At 34.7% G+C, this 20942-nt stretch overlaps 1 protein-coding gene across 1 annotated transcript in view; it reads left to right on the top strand.

The window, feature by feature from the left end:
- Positions 1 to 20942, top strand: part of THSD7B (thrombospondin type 1 domain containing 7B) — an 852814-nt gene that overhangs the window by 435654 nt on the left and 396218 nt on the right. Inside the window, exon 8 of the mRNA XM_076005495.1 lies at positions 19449 to 19640. Coding sequence (XP_075861610.1) covers positions 19449 to 19640 — 192 coding nt within the window. The remainder of the gene's footprint in view (positions 1 to 19448; positions 19641 to 20942) is intronic.

The raw sequence follows: 20942 nt of genomic DNA on the forward strand, positions 1-20942 counted from the left end.
GACACTTTCCTGGCTCTAGTGTTTCAAAGACATCAGAGTGGCCTCAAATATCTTTCACTTCAGCTTAGGAGATGAGATTTACATAAGCTGAAATAGATAGTGGCCATGAGAAAGAGTATTTTGTGGTTTGACTGTCTGGTTATTTTGTTCACAGAATTAGACATTGAGCCATGAAGCATAGCCCATTTAAAATGAACCCAGATGACATGTGTATTACTTCACCAGACTCCATCCCTCCTACATATTCACATACACACACACTCACACACGCACACACACACACACACACATGAATATGTCATAGTTGTGCTCTCTCACTATCTCACACAAGATTTTCTCAATAGAGCCAGTGTTTTATATGAAAAATGAAAAAATATTAAATTATTTGAAAACTCTACATTGTATAATATTCATTTTCAATCAATTTATTTTAATATTATAATAATGTACCTTAACTCTTTAGCTAAATTTTAGTGTTGAATTTATAAATGATCACAGTACGAAGATCTGCGTATAATGGCTAACTGACTAGGAGCAACCCAGTTATTTTTCTCTTGCCTAAGATTCCTTGTCAAAATAAGACCACTAATGCCTCTAATAATACAATAGTGCTGATTGTTTGACTCAAGATATGTGAAATTGCTTGGTGAACAACTAAGTGTTCCATAAGTATGTATTTTTTTATTGTTGCCATTGCAATTATGATTTCCAAGTGGCTTTTATGTCATTTATGGAAGCAACTGCCTATTATTAGACTATGGAAAGAAAATCTAGGAATGAAAATCAGCTCCCTTTTTTCATTTACTGAATAAGTATTTATCAAGTGCATACTCTGAGCCAGGTTCAGTGCTGGGAGTGAGGATGCATACCATAATGAGAAAAAGAGGAACGATTCTGCCATCTGCCATCTCAGAGTTAAATAAACAAAGGAGTAATTCTAACATTAATCGGAACATTCATATATTCATGTAAAATCACACCAGTATTTGTGGTGATATCTTCTTATATGTTCTTGCAAAGTCAAAACTTTCATTAAATACTGAATTTTATTAAATATTTTTTAAATACTACATTTTATGTAAAACTATGGTACCTTTTGGGTTCAACACCTGTGGCTTCTCATATCTTTGATTAAGGTCAGTTTTCAGCTTTTGTTTGTTCTTTGCAGATACCGTAGTTTCATAGGTGGTTCATAGGAATTCACTTTATGATGAGTGGATTTTTTATTAATTATATTCTCAAAGTCATTGTCTCCAAAAACATTTCAGATCACCTCAATAGTACAGAATCACCTATCCCATCAGAATTATGAAAAGCCTTCCTAAGAAAACTCTTTACCAATATTGGTGAGATTTGACAGTGCTTGAAAATTATTCAAGGCTTAATTTGATTTGTCAAGATTTTTGTCCAACTGAGTACTTATACATGTGTCCAATAGAAATAGTATGCAGAATAACTTTAAAGCAAATTAAACCATGGCCAAATGGGGCTAATTGGCTTTCAAAGTGGGATGTATTGGGAGCTGATATACTTGAAGGTAGGCCCCATCTCTAAGGCATTTTCTTTATACAAAGAATGTCATTTTTGACCTGTAACTTACAGTTCAAGAATTTCATTGCTTTGGGCAATTCATAGTCAATCATGAAAATAAAGCATTTTTAGGATGAGGATTGCATCTGTTTAATAAGTAGAAAGATGCACTGAGTTTTAAGGATGGCTCCAGGGACATAACCAAAATGATATTAATATAAAGATTAGGGTGGGGAAAGGACAGCAATGGTGTGAAATCATGGCTCAGGAATCAAAATAAGAACTGGAACACTGTCTCTGAGAGTTGATACCTTGATAAAGGTTCAAGAACAGGAATGTATGTAGTTCAACTCAGTCCCAGATTGATGGCACCTGCCTAAGCAGCAGTTGTTCCAAATTCTTTAAGCTGATGTCTATATTCTTGAAAAAATGTTTCAGATAAACTTTATCAGGCATATAATGTTCTTGAAAGCCTGATTTGGAGGAAGCTGTGAGATAATTTGAAATACCTGAAGAATACTAAGTATATTGGGAGCACACTAGCATTTGTCCTTTGGCCTCAAAAGTTCAAGTGACTTTTAAAATGTATATTCCATTGTTAATTAGCTAGCTAGCTAGATATCAGATAGCTATCTGACACATCTTCAGTATATCTGATGTTATGTTTCACTAACTCCCACCATTTTCATATTTTACTATTAGCATATAATTATATATAATATGTTATTATGTTATGAAATAGGCATATATAATATATGCTTATATACCATATGTTGTATATATTTTCTACTATATACTATATTATGCTGTAGTGCCCATTATAAGATATATACTATATTTACTATTAGTTAATATAATTAGGTTTACCTATGTAATATATGGTTATATATATAATAGAATATTAAGTTATATTAATATTAGGTTATATATAGTATATAACATAATAAGCTATGTATAATAATTTATTTAGTAGTATATAGTATATATAGTTTTCATATATTAGCAGATAATAATATATACTTATTAATAATATAAATTATTATTTGTTAATAATTTAAAAAAAAAATAAGTGGCAAGGCAGAGAATTGATTCCTTATTCCCAATGTTCTCCAAGCAAGCTTGGGCTGCTAAAACACATGATAATGAACCCACTTTGAAATCTTGATTTTGGTCCTTGAAGCCTCAGGCAGCCTTGGGACCAGGAATTCTTCCCATGCTCATTTAAAGCAAAGTAGGTAACAGCTACTGGGTGCTGACAAATTGGCAGGTAGAATAGATCACAAAGCCAGGCCCTGAACACCCTGGTTAGGCCGGTTAGGCTCACCCTGGCCATTCCATTAACTGCATAATAATGTGATTTTATATTTCATGCACATGAAAGTTTTAGAATCTACTTACTGTGTTAGAGTGGAGCTTTAATGTTGATAAGCTGAGTTTGTGTTCTGTTTACTGTTTTAATGTCTAAGATCACAATTTATTTTATAGGATATAACAGAACTAAACTCAGTGCTATTCAAAATTAAATGAGATTGCATTTTCAACTTTCAAAAGTATATATAAAAGTCTCACCTCCTATTCAAATGTAATGTTTTCAAACTAAAACCTAAAGTTAAACCAAAAATTCTCAGCCCGTTTTATTTGCTCACACTTGTCACACAAACATAGTGTCTTAATTAAACAAATATATTAACACAGTTTAAAAATAGTTCTTTTTGTTGTGCATAATTACTATAATTGCATACATATAGATATATATGCATATAAGAACACATTTATATATTATCTAGATGTATATACTATACATCCTTTCAGAGAATGATGAAAGCCTTTGTTTAATATATTTTGCTTCCTAGAATGTATAGAAAATCAGGTTAGTTCCAATAGAAAGAAAAATGAGCAAGAATATTGACAATAATCTAACATTGAAAACTGTATTATATTTCTTAATGTTTCCTTTGTAGTAAAATTCAGAATGCCACATAATAATAATAATAATATGTTTTGTTCTGAGACTGAATTTGAATGTTTTAGGTGGGAGGAAAAGAGATACACTAATAAGTTGAATGTTCTGATTCTAGCTAATCACTCTATCCTATAGATTTCATGTGTTAATGGCAGTATATATGCTCTTCTCATATATGCTGTTTTCCTTTCTGAGAAATAAGAATCACTAAACACTGTCACTATACCTATTTATGTACTTTCACCTGGATTTTCCTTCTGTTTACTATCTTCCTTATGTTTAGAACATGAGGTTGCTGGTGTCCAGGTCCCATGGACCAAATGGAAAGAGAGCTATTAAAATAAGAATATGGGCTCTAATAAAGATCGCTAGCAAGGCATGTAATAAATAGGCAAATTATAAAAGTCATACTTTTGGTAGAAAGTAAAGAGAGATTTAAGCATTTTAACAGAAACTTTTCTTGTCCTTTTCTACAAAAGCTACAGATTCCAAAACAGGTTATATGGACTCTAAAACTGGGAAAGGAGTCATTTGAAATAAGCCATTCTGTGGGGAGCCGCATGCTTGCCTGGGGAGCTACCGCCATGGGAGGAAACCTGTTGATAGGGAAGTTAAGACATTGCAATAAATTGAAAAAATGATGATCTAATAAAGATGACTACCTAGACAATCTTTATTTATTTATTTATCTTGAAGACTACTTGGACTCATCTCTAAATTCTGCAGGGGGCCCACACATACACTTTGGAAGGATTGTATCAAGATATTGGTCATATTTGTTGTGTTCTTTTATATATTAATCATTATGAATGGGCTCTTTAACTGCCTTTGAACAAGTGGAAATGGTATTTCTGAATTTTGAATATGTCTTCCCTAAAATACTGAAAGTAATTTATCAGGAAAAGAGTCTAGGAAATTATGCATTCCTTAAATAGGTTTTTAGATTAAACTATGAGATAGGCTCAGAAGTACATAAAGATAGTGAAATTCTATTTGCAATGTCAGTGTTTCAATATTTTATGAAATTAGCAAAGCTTTATTGTATTTTCTGCCTGGGTACTCAATTGAATAAAAGGCATAATAAATAAGAATTCAAAGGCAGAATTTTGTTCGGGGGGAAAATAAATTAGAAACAGTAATGCAATCATGCTTATATATATTTTATGAATTTCATGCATTCTGTATTTGGAAGTTTGTCAAGATATGCTTGGGTTTTAAAATATAGATTAACACTGAAAGTTTTAATATTTTTCTGTTTACATAGTTATTCCTTTGCACACATAAGTATAAAAAAATCTGCCAGAAGCACTTGTCAGGATATTCTCCCCCATTATAATAACTGAATAGTAAAGAGAATTGAAGAATAGTTTCTAAGAAATATTCCTAAGAAACAATATTGCTTTCTCTAACTCTAGGGCTTTCTATATTTTCAGGCAAGTTTATTACACATACTCTTCTTCCATTTTTACATCTATGTTTGGAAGAATGGATTGAAATTATTTTTGACAGGCTTGAGATTTTAAGTAAAGCAATGAATAAGGAAAATAGAACAGATTTCCCTTTCCACATTGCTGAAATTTTATATATATGAAATTATAGGGACTTCCATAAAAACCTGGCTATAAACACTGTGTGATTACTTTTGAGTCTGAAAGAAGTGCTCCATGGTGCACACATGTGCAAGGATGAGTTTGGCACACTCAGCAAAGATCTCCTAAGTCAGCTCAGCTTTGGCTGGATGTACAAGATGGGAGGGTGATTAAGCTTTCACAGTTTGTGAAATTTCAAAGAGGAAAAAAATGTGGTTTCCTGAGCTTTGGCTGATCTCCAACCTAAAATAGGAAAGTCACCTGAGGCCAGGTCTGGAAGCAGAGTGATGCATGAGAGGCTCAGGCTGCCAATGCCAGTATTCGTATTTTTAAGAATGCTCAAATAACACTGTCTAGTTTACCTCTCCAATTGCCTTGGGGCAGGTTTCCTCCTGTATCTTCCCAGAGTATATATGTAAAGGGAATTTAGCTCCTTTGTGATTATTTGACTACCTTCTTCCTTGGCACTTTCAGTCATTTTTTGATAACCTACATGAGAACTCCTTTTGTAAAATGTTCCTTTTGCCATGGCCCTCCTCTGCCATCCAGCATTGCTTCTCACATCTCCCTCTGAGGAAATGCATGCTAATGTATATTACCCCAAGTGGTATAAGCTTACTGGACAGGTAAATCCACTGCCGAAACAAGCACATGGACAAATCAGAGGGTATTTTGCAAAGCTTTGCATAAAGCTTTTTGGTATGACCATGATTTTCTACATTCTTCCCTACTTCTCTCTTACGCTAGAATAGTCTCTGAGACTTGATTGTATTACCAATGAATTTATGGAAAATCTAAAGGCATTGAAAGATATTGGTAGACGTTTGTCATCATCATCACTAACCCATATTGAGTACTTACTATTTGCCTGTTACCATAATGTTGCTTCATGTAATCATGACATAATTCCTGTGATATATTGATAGGAATTGTTATTCACATATTTAGATGAGGAAGTCAACAGAGATGAAATAAGTTACCTAGAGACACGCAATTTGGAAGGGAAGACTAGAATTCAAACCCAGGTCTCCCTGCTTCTAAACCAATGTTTTTACCAACATGCATAGTAGCAGAACCTTCATGGAATATATTAATGTTAGTATATTCCTAAGGCATTTAACATTTTCCTCAATTTGTGCTAACTCTATGGAAGCCAAAAATACTAAAACATCTGTTCAGCTCAATTATGCTCATTTCGATTCAGTTGGGATTTATCGAGTACTTACTATGGCTGAGGTGCTCTTCCAGAAATTGAGGATCCGGGAATACATAAGATATATTATTTTCTCTAGCCAAGGAAGTAATATAATGGGTTAAAAACTTAAGACATTACACAACTTTAAATTTCTTAAGCAGATGTTTCTCTCCATTTATTATGTCTCAGGAAGGAATGCCTATGAACAAATAACCCAATAAGTGTTAGTTTAACTGCCTAGAAGGATTAGAAAAGTATTCTTTTAACCAGTAAGCCAGTTATAATAAGATAAATGATCAGAAATATCTAATGTTCTTAAATTGTTTCCAAAGAAACCATGCCTTGCAGGCAATAAATGTCAACATGATTATTAATGATATAATTAAGGATTTAACCTCCTAAGTAAAGAAGACATCTAATAAAATAGTATTTATTTCATAGAATAAGAACATCTTTCTGTTTCAATGCAGAAGAAAAAGGAGTACACAGATTTCAAACATCTGTATCCTTCCTCTTTTATTATGCTGAGCATACAACTTTAATTAAATGGCACTATTACTATTAGGAAGTGTTGGGTAGAACTTGACAAGAATATAAAGCAATGGCTGGAGTTTTGAAACCTTTGCTTAAGTTTACTCCTTGTGTTTTGAAATATCTCATCATACATTTTATTTATATTTAAATGTTTCCTAAGTTAAAATGTTGATTTTTTTTTCTGAATTATATAGAATTGACTAGAAAAATGGCAATGCCACTCTGAATTTAGTAATGAGTAAATCAGTTTGGAGAAGATAGACAAATAGAGATAGGGTTTATTCTTCTTTAGAATTCATTCAATCACAAAGAGTTATCAATATCAGTCTTAAGATAGTACTAATGACATATACTATGTAAAAGAAAATTACAGAAAAAAATATCTATATATTCATTGATGTCATCATTAATTTAGGTGTTATTATGTATGTAAATTTTCAATTAACGTAAGTTTAGAATAAATATGAACTTTAGGATCATTCCTTCAGTATTTATTCTTTTGCCATTCTATTTTTCTAATTATTATCTTTCTGACATTTATTTAGAGGGGTTTTATTATTTTTTTTTACATCTATCTTATATTACCAAAGACTGAACTAAGCTTTTAAAAGCTGTCTGTTTTCTGTTTGGATCTCAAATTCTGATGGCTAAGAAACATATTCTCAGCATTAGTTTATGTAATGCCTGGTCTACGGTATTGTAATCCTGTATCTGAACTTAATTTGTGAAACAAATTAGAAAAGCAGTATATATTCATTATTTCAGAATCTTAATTAGTTTTCAACATTTTGATGAGAAAATTATATGGCATGATTCTCCCCTAGTTCACCACTGCAAACTTTTCAGCGTAGCTATGTGGTTTGTTGTTTTTATTATGCCTCTTCAATATAGTACAAAACTAGTCATTAGACCCCTGCCATGTTCTGCAAAATTGAATAGGAACAGATGAATAGCCAGGGGATCAGGCATGGGAAAAAGACATCAACAACACTTTTTAAAGGGAAACACGATCGTTATCCTGTGAGAATTACACAATCAGTGATATTTGCCTGCTGTAAAGTGTTCTGTTTTTGTAGGTTTCTTCTTCAGTACAAGAATTCTTAGATGTTGGTGAACTCTACCTATTTTTCATAAATCCCCAAATGGGCAGGAACAAGAACTGGCAGTATCCTGATTGCTATAGTGGCAGGCACGAGATGTAGACAAAAAAAAAAAAAAAAAAAAAGAAGAAGAAGAAGAGGTACCTACCAAGTAAAGAAAAAGGCAAACTTATCTTGCCTTTCTTGTACTTTATTCAAAATCAAGCTTCCCAGAGGCCTGAGCTTAAAAATTTGTTAGAGTAAAAATAGTTTGCCATGGTCTGTAACTTTCAATATGTTACTATCACAATTTATGTCACAGAAACTATTATATTGACTCTCGTGTTGCAGCAGGCTCCTTTCTTAGGGTTTTACGTGTATCAGTTGGTTTAATTCCTACAATAACCTAGGGGAAGAGGAGTGCTATGAAATAGGTACTCTTGTCATCAGAGTCCCACCCTCTCGAGTAGAAGTCGTCACTGTACAGATGAAAACACTGGGACAGAGAGCAGTTAAATATTAGCAAATAATTGCTAGAGGCAGGATTAGAACCCAGGCAGTTTATCTTCAGAATCCATTATGTTTTACTGCCTCTTGGTTAATATTAGGGTTAGAAACTTGACCTGTAGGGATTAGGGAGGAATAATATGAAAGCATAAGATGATTTATTGCCTTAAGTAGACTAAGCATCTTTCCCTTTACTTTGCATTTACTTCTTCATTCAAAATTTCTGGGATCTACTGTGTGGCTGACATTGTGTCAGATGATTGATGCAATATTATAAAAAATCATGTCTCATCTTCATAGATGGTACATTATACTATATAGATACTATGTAAGTGTTTTAACCAGATGATTTCAATTGAATCATAAGTTGTCAGGATCTTACAATACTGAACTCTTAATTATTATACCAGTAAATATTTGCCATGGAAAAACTGTGCTTGAGAACCACATGTGAAAAACTAGTGTTGATGTCATATGCTAGCACACACTGTTTGGAAAATTCACTCTATTATCAAAAATTATAAAATTCTATGTCTTAATAAATTTCAACTTTTTTGTGGCAAGCAATGTATTTTCTGTTCTTTCCTGAATCTTTGTCTTTTTAAAAGCAAACTGAATATAGCACCAAAGTTCAATCCATAAAGGAAAAAATTTAGTGAAATTAAAACTTTTTCTCTGCAGAAAACACTGTTAAGAAAATGAAAAGAAAAACTATAGACTGTGAAAATACATTTCCAAATCACATGTGACAATTTCTTTCTAGAATATATAAAGAACTTTCAAAACTCAACAATTTAAAAAACAAACATCTCAATGGAAAAAAAAAAAAATAAGCCAAAGATTTGAAAAGAACCTTTGACAAAAATCTGTACAGATGAAACATAAGCACATGCAAAGTTGCTCAACATTATTACTCATCAATAAAATGCAAATTAAAAATACAGTGTAATATCACCAAACACCTATAAGAATGACAAAATTTCAATAAAGGACAAAAAGTCAATAAAAAACCAAAAATAAACTGGTTATACCAAGTACTGGTAAGGGTGCAGAACAAGTGGAACTTTCATATTTTGCTCATGGAAAGGCAAAATAATACAGTTTGGGAAACAGTTTGGCAGTTCTTACAAAAGCTACACTTACCAAATGACACAGCAATTTCACTCTTAGTTATTTACCCAAGAGAAATGAAAACTTATATTCACACCAAAGCCTGTTTAGCAGCTTTATGCATAATCACCAAAACCTGGAAACAACCCAAATGTCCTTCAGCAGGAGAATGGATAAACAAAATGCATCCATAAACATCCGTAGGATGCAACACTTCTCAACAACCAAAGGAATGAATTATTCATAGAGACAGCAACATGGACAAACCTAAAGTGCACTTTGTTAAGTGGAAGAAGTAAGACCCAAAAGGATGCAGACTGTATAATATTATATATGTGACATTCTGAGGGGAGAAAAGCAAAGCTATAGGGACAGAGAACAGCTCAGTGGTTACAACTGGGGCAAAGGATCAACTAGTGGAGCAGCACAAGGGAATTTTGGGGGTGACAGAATTGTCCTGTATCGTGATTTTGGTGGTGGATAAAAGACTGCATTTGGCAGAAACCATAGAACTATACAACATGAAAAGTGAATTGTATTAGAAAGCTACTGGCAATGATAAATAATATTGGGGAAAAGCCAATTGGCAACTGTTTTCTACCAAGAACCTCAGTCAAGTTTGTATCCCTCAACTTTGTTTTTCCATTTTTAGAAATTTATTCTTAGGAAGGTAATCAGTGATATGGTCAAGAATATTCTTTGTAGTATTATTTATTACAGAGAATTGAAAACATCTTAATTGTGCAATTATAGTGAAGTAGTTAAGTAAACTAGGATACATTGCCTATGTACCGAATAAAAAATGTTTCTGAAGATTAGTTATAGAGACAAATGACTATTCTTTAGTGATGCGTTATCAGTTTACTCTATTGACTTACCCAGTTTAACTTAAAAGTATTGATTTTTCAAATATTTAAGAAATTTATAGATACGTTTATCTTATCTAGATATACCTTTTCTGCAAAATCTTTGTCTGCATACTAGCTGGATAGCTAAATAGCTCAATGGAATGAGTAATATTATTTCTGACTTTGTAATCCTTTCAGTTCCTCTTATGTTTTTCTATCTAAGACAAAATTAGTGTAGAGAAGATAGATAGTATCTTTGACCCAAATAATTTTTCTATTTGGTATGTCCTTTACCCCCATTTTCGCCAATAATACAAAGCCACATTATATATAAATGGTACTTGCAATTTTCTAAATATTATTTTACATTAGCCTCTTTGATCTGTCATCAGTCCCAATAATATAGTCAGGGTTCAAACTACTGCAGCTCCTCTCACCTATTGCAGGTATCTTAAACCTAAAGAAGCTTAACAATTTTCCAAGGTCACATTTTGATAGGTGTCAAAGGCAGAACTGAAATCCAGATGTCACATCTCCTCATCAAATATTCTGTTATAATGCACTATTTATTTGTTCCAAGATTTCCCTTTTGAAGTAGTACTTCCTACATTACAAAGGTCACTTATTTATTCCATGATTATTATTCTGGATTCATCTTTTTAAAATTATACAGAGTCTCTTTATAAACCTCTCATGAGAAACAAAGTTTCCACATTTAAGTAGATGTCATCAGATCATATTTTGAGATATTACCAGTGTGCGTTTCTCTTCTATGCCTTCTTGGACAAGACTCCCTCCCCTTGTTGATTTCAGGGGCATTTGCTGTGTTTGAAAAAATTAAGATTATTTATTACACACCTCAAATACAGACAGAAAAGAGTCAGTGCCACAAAATGGAAACTTGAAGCTCTTGTCAGTAATAATAATCCCTAAAATCAGGCATTTATATGCAAGAGCCAGGCATACAGGAGAAAAGTGCTTTGTAAATTTTAAATAGCTTCCTTCAAATATCAAGAAGGAAGGGCAAAGGACTCAGAAGGCAGAGTGTTAGCCTAAGCCAGGATCTTACCTTGGCCAGCTTCCTGGGTCAGAAGAGAGGAGTCTGGGGAGGATGTAGAAAAGAGAGTAGTTGGTGATGGTCCTTGGCACCCCCTCATTCTCCCGGTGAAATACTGGGCTGAGAAAATGAAAACTATGGACATTTGGGTAGATTAAAGGAAAATGGACAGCAGAGAAAATGGTGTACTGTGTTTAGGCACAGACTGGGCCTGAGCTAGCTGCTACCCACCCTCCTAACCAAATTTCCTAGGCCCATTTATGATGTGGGGGCGATACTGTAATTGCTATATGCCCCGTGTGAGATGTTGAAGCGTTGACTGTCCCTGGCTGCTGGAACTGGCTTAGATTCAGGTATAGATGAGTGTAAAGTATGTGGACCAGAAAAGTACAAACTGTGTCATGGACCCTAGACATTAGCAGTGGAGGCAAGTGTACCTTCAAACTCTGGGGAATGACACACAAAGAGCAATTTGATGGAAATAGCTCTGTTAGAACCAGCAAAATTCACAGGAGAGTATGCAGTGGTGATATACACACATTTGTCTGACTTCCAGCTGCTGCACAAAGAGAAAGAAAGAGGCGAGGGGAGAAACATGGACACCCTGAGACTAACTCTGAAAAGATTTAGTTTTATCATGTGATGCTAAATTATTAATACTTTAAATTGATATCTTCTTACCCTACTGTCATCCGCCCCCAACTACCAAGCTGAAATCAGGGCTTGTGACCACGTCGATGTCATGTTTAGGAAAAACATTTTTTATTACACACTCAAGTCATAGTAAGTAATTTCAGACTTTTTACACACACATAAAATAGTGGTTACTTGTCCCTGGTGTGTATGACTGGACCTAGGGAAATGCAACATTTCGGCAGTAAGACATTTTGTTAAATTTTGCATGATTCTTTCTGAGCAACTATAGTTTGCTCTTAAATCGCAGTCTGTTTCTGTTCTTTTGCCTCTTCTCTCTCCCCGAATAACATGTAATATACAGTAGTTATGCAGTAAAGGTGTGAAAATTCATACAGTTATCTGCCTTTCCACTAGATGGAGCCTTACGTAGCCAGGTACAGCAGCTGTCCTGAGAAAGAAGAAGACACAAGGCACGAGTATCAATAGAGGATAGGGGATCATGATTAGGAAACAGGCTCTGGAGTTAGGTAGCTCATGTCCAAATCCAAGCTCCACCAATTACTTGTGTTTGTTTTTGCACAAGTTATTTAACTTATCCAAGACTCAGTGTCTTCATCCACAAAGTGGGCATAGTGATAGTTCCCACCCCATAAGACTGTTGTGAAGTTTAAATGAATTGATGCAGGTAACTAGTAGCAGGTAACTTGCAGCAGAAACTAGTATCTACTAGGTGTTATGTATGTGTTTACTGTTATTAATGCTTTGAGAGTTAGATGAGCTAATACTTGCAGACTATAACAATATCATGCTGGATACATTCTAGGTGATCAAAGTGTTAGCTGCTATTATCGTATTATCCTATGCTGAGGAACATGAGATAGCTGTTCAGTTCAATAAGCTCCTGAAACAAAAAGCTCATCTGCCACATAGATGCAATTTGTTCTAGCTTCTGGCCTTTATGGACATGTTTATCTTGGAAATATTGTTTTCTTTTTCTCAGCTGTTATTATTTGTTACCTGAAGTATTATATTTTTAGTGTTTCTCATGGGTTTTCCTACCATGTTCATTTTAGCTTTTACTGTCTTTTCTTTTATCAGCTCATCAGGAGTTTCATCGTTTGCCACTTTGTGAGCATCTTTATATCATTATTGTATTTTTTGCCAGTGTTTGTGGCATTTATCTCATCATACATTGTACTGTTGTTGCTGAATGTCCCTCCTTTGCTCTTCCCTATTTGGCCTTACGCTCTATCTGTCCTCTCCATCTCTCCATTCTAAACTCTTTTTGAACTGCTTATCTTTTCTATTTTTGTGAAGCATTGTCGGATTCTGTCTCATCCCATGATGTACTTCCAGGGTAATAAAGGTACCCACTCTTTTGGGCTTACTCCCTCCGATGCTAGATTTACTGATGAGCTGACAGTGAATTGTATAGAGTCCCTTCTTTGTGGTTTGGTATTAGCTAAAAGTAATGTAAATAGAAAGACATACGTAAGATACAAACCAGTAAGTGACACAACCCGTAATGGGTAAGAATGTAGCTTGTAACATCTTACGGATCTGTTTTCCAGGTAGAGCTTTGACAGGAGGTGTGTAAATAAACTTCCAACATGTTTTTTAACCTCTCCCTGCCTCAGGCATAACTATGGTGCCAAACTAATGATGTTAATATGAATATTCAATAAAACACTACATGTAATGTGGTTAGCTAGAATCTAGCCCACCGTAAGCTTTCCCAAATATCATTATTTTATTGCCAGCGATGTTGTTTTCGTTATTACTAATATAATACTTAACATCAAGTTTCTTTGTCTTCCTATATGTGTAACCCAAATGGACAAATAAGCTTCAAATTCTGACATGAGTAAGCAGAGACATTAATTGTGTCGCTGGCAATATTAGGCTGTTGTAAATAGCTTCTGTTTTGCCCTTAGCTTTTATACCGTATTTTATTGGTTTGGGTTTAAAATATAAACATTTTCTTAACTTATTAGGCTCTCAGTCCAGAAGTGGCCAGGGGCTGCTTGCATTTGAGGTAATATTTAGATTTTAAAAAATGGAATTAATGCATATGAATTCCACTAAATTTGCAATGTACTGTCTGTTGACATCTTACTCAGCTGTCGGCAAGCATTTAATCAACATTTATTGGCATTCTTTTCTGAGATTTAAATAGGACATAAAATTTTATGACATGTAGAGTATTTTCAATAACTGTTTCATTATTTTCCATAGATAGTGTAATAGTAAACAGGAGGAAATACCAATAAAGTACCCAGTATGCATTATTTTTGGAGGAGTAAGGTAGTTTGAAGTTTCTGTCATAACAAAATACTGGTTTACTTTTCAGATCATATTGTAGATTTGTGGATGTCTGGGTTTTTCTGTCTTTCTCTTTCTATTTTGACCATATCTTTATTTTCTCTTTTCTCTTTTAGGACATCTGTAGTCTAGTGTCAGAAACTAAAAATTATGGACTGTGTTGTTTGTTCATTGTTATAAAAGATATATGGTAGCTTATAATAATAAATTCTAGTTCTTTAGAGGTTGCAAGCAAAGCAATGCCACAGGATATAAAAAATAGCATATGCATGGGTTAAATATTAGTTTGATATAGAAAGCTTAATCTCTGATAATTGTATCAGTGTTCAATTTATGTGGTTGTTTGACCAGTGGCCACAGAGAATTTGTCATGAGCTATTTGTACCTTATTTTTAAGTAGTATAGACATTTGAACTGGTAAAAGAAACATTCTTAAAGAATCTTGAGTATAAGTTCAAGAATCTTTGTCTTGTCTAAGTACATTTTGTTTTAGCTGGGAATGGGGAGGTGTTGGAATCGTAGTGTGAACTGTAGCCAGGACCTCGTCATCTGGCTTTCTGTGCCACAGTCCCCAGAATCACAAGCAAACAAAATCGAGTGGTGAACATGACTCCAGAATTCCACTGCTAGGCACATTCTCAAAATAATTGACAACAGATACTCAAACAAGTACATGTGTAAGCATGTTCATAACAGCCCTATTCATAATAGCCAAAATACGGAAACAGCCCAAATGTCCATCCACAGATGAATAAACAAATTCTGGTTTATACATGTAGCGGAATGTTATCCAGTCATAAAATTGAATGCAGTTACTGAAACATGCTTCAGTGTGGAAGAACCTTCAAAATATTATGCTAAGCTAAAGAAGCCAGACACAAAAAGTCATGAATTATATGTTTTCCATTGACATGAAATATTCAAAAATAAATAAATCCATGGAGACAGTATGTAAATTGGTGGTTTACAGAGGCCGAGGGGAAGATGTAACAGGGATAAGCATTTAAATGGGTTCAGGGCTTTCCTTTGGCATGATTAAAATATGTTGTAACTAGACTGAGGGGGTAGTTCACCATAGTGTACTAGGCAGCATGGAAGTGCTCACTTTGGCTAACTTTATCTTAGGTGACTTTCACCATATTAAACTATTTAAACAAATACTAAGCGATGTGGTCAAAGCAGCTCCATATTCCTTGTTCCCAGAATCCCAACCAGTTTAAATGAATCTCCGCAAGGAGAGAACACGGAGTTTGCCTTGACTGATCCTAAGGAATCTGGTGAGGGCTGGGAGTAATGTTAGAGAGTCTTCTAAAAAGATGAATTCAATTTCCCTCTTAAATATATTCCATTTTATTATGACATTAGATTATCAGAGCTTGTGAAAATCATTTTTAATAGCTAAGCTCTTCTGTGCCACGTCCTGTTTTATTTTTCACGCTTGCCTGAGATTTCAGTTGGTCTCATTGACTCATCCAAGAAAATAAAAACGGGAAAGCGTAAATGCCCCTCTTTTGAGATGAGTTCTCTCTGTGCAGTGGGAAGGTAATTATACCAATGGAGACGGGCATATGAGGTTATTCAGGCTCAAATGCTTTATTTTTGGCTTTGAAATGGTTTAGGCTAGCCAACCATATCAATACAATGGTCTGGATAATGATAGATATTCTTTATATTTTATGTGAACCAATCTGTGAAGTTGTTTGTAAACAAATATGAATGTAACACAAGCGCTATCCATGGGTATGACATAAATATCTAGATTTTTTCAGATGAAGAAGGCTGTTAGTCTTCTGTTGTATATGTCTTTGCAAACAACATTTTTTAAGGTTGCTGTACATTGAGAGCCTGCTATATGTTAGATACCTTGATACTAATGTTGCATAAGCTATTTTGAATCCTTTGAATATTTCTGAAAGGTAAATGTTATTATTTCATTATTGCAAATGAGATAACTGAGGTTCAAAGAAGTTAAGTGATATCCTCAAGAGGGTAAGTGTTGGTGGCTAGGATCTTAAGACACTTAACCTTGCCTGACTAGGACACCTTCCAGCTAGGAACCCATCGTACAGCTTGTCTTTTGCAAGATTTCTTATAAAATAGCTCACCCCAAAATTGCAGGCTCTTCTTATGAGTATTAGTTTGATTTCCCTAAAGAATCCCTGAACTGTTTGGTCACTTTGCTGAATTAGCCTGTATAGACAAGCTGCCAAAATGTTGGTGGGAATATTGACGTTTAACTGCACCAAGGAAATAGGAATATCAGTTTGTATGAAAGTTTAGGTTTTAAAAAAGTATTCAGACACCAGAAATGGATACTGAGGGCACTGAATGTGTGATGATAGGGAGGATGTTAAATCTGGGTCATGGAAAATGAGAGCAAATGGGAATTTAAGGAAGGCAGAGATATAACAAAACTTGTGTTTTGTTATAATAATAATATAATAATAAATAATAATTTATTATATGTAATAATCTAGATCATTCAGGATTTGACATCAAATGACTCTTTCAACATGGGGTTTCTCTTATCATGCACCTTCAGTATTGTCTTCCAAATCCCTTGTACTTTCTTACCTATTCCTTTGTTGACCCTTCCATTGCCTGAAGTCCCCTCCATCACTGCCACCAATTTTCTCCTTTCCCTTTGTCGAAAGGTTCCATGCCATACCCCCAGAGATCCCTCTCTTCCCTGAACTACTACAGTATTTTCTATTTAAATCACCCAGTTGCAACTTAACATTTAGTTTTGGACTTGATTTTATTTTTATGTTTTAATATCTCATATCTATCATTAATCATGTGATCTAGGGAGATAAATAATAGTAACCTCATCTATTTTTATTCCATCATGTGAGTTGGACATAGTATGTGATTATCAAGTAGCAGTACTTGATAATTTTATAATTCTTTAAAAGAGGGTTTTCTCAAGCATATTCATAAAAATGCCATTTCTGGAAGTGAAATGCTCCACAAAAAGGATGGCCCTTGATCAAATAAGGCCGAAAAGCACTGTATCACATTTCTCTCCCAGGAAATTTACAGTATATATATTGGCATTTTCAATGCGCTGAAGGGTTCTTCAATAATGAGACCAGTTTTACTCTTTTTAACCTAGCACTACTCAACTTGCCCCTACTTTTATTCATAAGACCCCCTTGAATATCTTATTCCTCAAAATATCCTTTGCAAGACATTGCTTTGAAATGTTTTGTGTAACAATTATGCCAATAATATTCACAAGTGTGGAAATTAAATTTTGTTTAGGTGTAGGTTGGGCATTTTGTTTGGCCTGCCTGCTTCTATACTTAGAAAACTGATATCCTGTAGCTGTATTGTGTGTGTGTGTGTGTGTGTGTGTGTGTGTGTGTGTGTGTGTGTGTACGCAGTGTGGACTTAACCTGAAAATATATTGAAACTGAAAAGAGAATGATTGGAACTGGTCTTTCGGGTTGCTTATCTGCTAGAATCTCTATTACTTCTCATAATATGCTTGAAAAGTTTTATTTGTACCTCAAGGGCAATGAGCCTGGCCTCATTTACAAATATGAATGCAGATATTAGCCATGCACTATCTTCTCCTTCAGGCAGTCTTGCTGACTGTCAGCTTGTTTTATTTACTTCTTCTTCAGAAGAATATCCACCTCCTTGGAATTAGATACAGCATGGTTAATGGGAAAAGCAGAAGTTTTAGAGTCAGAGAATTTGGATTTGATCCCCAGATCAGGCCTGTGTGACCATGAGCAAGCTTTTCCTCTAAGCCTCTGACTCCTAGTCTCTGAGAAGAGATGGATCACATCTGCTATTGAGAGTTTCCTATGAGGACTCAATACCATATGCTGAACCTGAGTAATGTATGCACAACATGGTGCCCGGCACAAAGGCAATGCTTAATAAATACTAGTCCCCTTGCAGTTATTTTTTGCATCAGCCAGCTCACAACAGGAGAATTCCAAAGCCATAAAGTCATGCAGACAGAACTGCTTCTCTGCAGTCACTGCCATTCCACAATTTACATTGTTATTTCAAACGACAAATACTGTCGTTCTTCTTTGTGTCCTCTGATTTTATGAGCAGACTATGAATGGAGGGAATAGTAAGAGTAGAATTATTATCTATAAAGAAGAATATTTGAATTATAAAAATAGCAAATAAATAACCTCAAAAGAGAGTTTAAAAAAATAATTGTAATCATATGAGATTTGGAGAAGTATCTTCGAAATGATCCCTTTAGTCTTTACATCTGTTAATTATAAAAGACCATCCCTCATTTTTTTTTGTAGATTTTTCTTTTTGAAAAATATTATACTTTGATATGATATCAAGTGACTATAAATGGTATTTATAGAAAGGCACTAGGGCAAGAGCAAAATTAGGAATCCTTGATATACATGTGTGTTTGTGCCATATTTTTGAGTATACTTGTTTTTTGGCTCAGCATTTCATTAGACTGTTCCAAGGGGGAATAATAATTGTAGGAAACTTCAGACTAGATGCCAAATTTTATGTCAATGTATTATATAATTTTAGCCACAAGCCCATTTCAATTTTAGTTTTCAGTTATTTACCACTACACACAAAGAGCACAAAGAGTTATCATGTAATAATGCAGTTTAAGGGATGTGAATGCACCCAAAAGAAAATTAGAATGAAAAACATCCTTTTTTACAGGGTAGATAAGAATGTTCAAGATAAATTGTGTTTCTCAGGCCAACTACATTTCAATATATACTTGTTACATATGGCTGTCGAAAATATGTTGGTCATGACTATCTCCAACCACCCAAGGCAAATTGTCCAACCACCCTGGCCAACTTTGTCCTTATGAAGGATGGCAATTGGGAGTTTTGCTATAATATCTACCTTTCTAAATACCAAATTATCTTCTGGAAGTTTTTCTTGACATAAATATTATGAATGGATGAAGAAACCATCATTTTTTTGTACTTTGTTGGTTTAGACATCTGGTGAATTCTTCTAAGCTAACCTGAAATAATAGAGAAAGCAATGAATCTGAATGTTCCTTGGACTGGCCTCGATTATGCATTAATCAGCATCTGTCTTGATCTGGTTGATTACAGGAGAAGATGTCTCTGGGAGTCTCTGCCCAATACCTCCTCCTCCTGAACGAATGGTTTGTGAAATTCCCTGCCGGATGGATTGTGTGGTGAGCGAGTGGACAGAATGGTCATCCTGTTCCCAGTCCTGTTCAAGTAAAAACTCAGATGGGAAACAGACCCGGTCAAGAACTATCTTAGCATTGGCTGGAGAAGGTGAGTATCAGAAAAGGTTTCAACTGTGTATTCAATAGCTCAACTGTTGTCATTTTTCCGCCATAGGAGATGGAGAAGTTTATATTGCAAAAAGAGCCACACATAGGGGATATCTCTATTTCCTGAATCCAACTTAACAATTTCATTTCCATGCATACTATTTTTTTTTAACCATCTAGTTTATCTGGGCTGGGTTTACATATTCACATGAATTGCTCTAACTTGTACCTATGCATGGGCAATCGGATGCTATTTTTAATATACTTCTTAAAGAAGAAAGCAGAGTTTGGTTGATACACATCCAGTTTCAGATAGCTTGTGCAGTTGTGAACATAAGTGGAATATATCTGGTGAAAAGAGCTCCAAATTAGAAACCAGGAGACATGGCTTCTTGAGCAGAAGCTGCCACTAACGTCTTTCAGCTGTCGGATCTGTAAAACCTGGTTTCCTGTTCTGTCATGCGGGCATTCTGGAGGTGGGGGACGTGAAGCCTGTGAAGATGGCTTTGAAGAATCTAAAAAGTGCTTAGGGAATATAAGCAGGTGACATCAAAACAAATTAGAGGAGCAGCTGTTCCTATCATTTATAGTGATAGTCTCTGTCCCCAGTTGCGTATATAATTTCTTTCATGGCCTCCCTTGTCTCTGTCTGCCCTGGGCTCAGTTAGAACAGCAGGGCAGTGTGGTCACTGGCTGTGAGGAACTCCTTTTTAAATAGGATTCTCTTCTTTGATCCTGAGAAATGGGGGCAGGGTCAAGATAAATGAAGATTTTCATATTCTTAAAGGGTAGTCACTTCCCTCACTTGTCTTTTATATTTTTGAAAGGAGAAAAAAGTCAGTAGTATTTAAGTGAGAGGAAAAAATCAAGAATAACAAAACCAAGGTCACAAATCTTGGGCATCTGGCCCACTGAATAAAACATTATAGTGTGAAAGAGTAGAAAAAGGTCAATACTTTAGATAAATGCCACTTTTTGCATGGATACAAAAATGTGGGAAAAAAGGATAGTAATGAAATTTGATTGTCTGACTTACCCAAGAGTGTAAACATGCACATCTGTCTGGTCTCCCTGCCAGCGGATAGCACATTGCCAGGTATTATTTCAGAGTTTAAGGATGGGCTCTCTCCTGCCAAACTTTAATAGATATTTCTGGATTTCTCAAGTTGCAGTAAAATGCACTGCTTGATACAGGATGGGTGTCTTAAAATGGCTTTCTGAGAAAAAAATAATGCTTCTCTTACTAAAGGAAGTCTGTGTATAAGCAGAGTGTGTGTGTGTGTGTGTGTGTGTGTGAGTGAGT

Source organism: Microcebus murinus, chromosome 8, assembly GCF_040939455.1.
Source record: "Microcebus murinus isolate Inina chromosome 8, M.murinus_Inina_mat1.0, whole genome shotgun sequence".
In the NCBI taxonomy this organism is placed as follows: Eukaryota; Metazoa; Chordata; class Mammalia; order Primates; family Cheirogaleidae; genus Microcebus; species Microcebus murinus.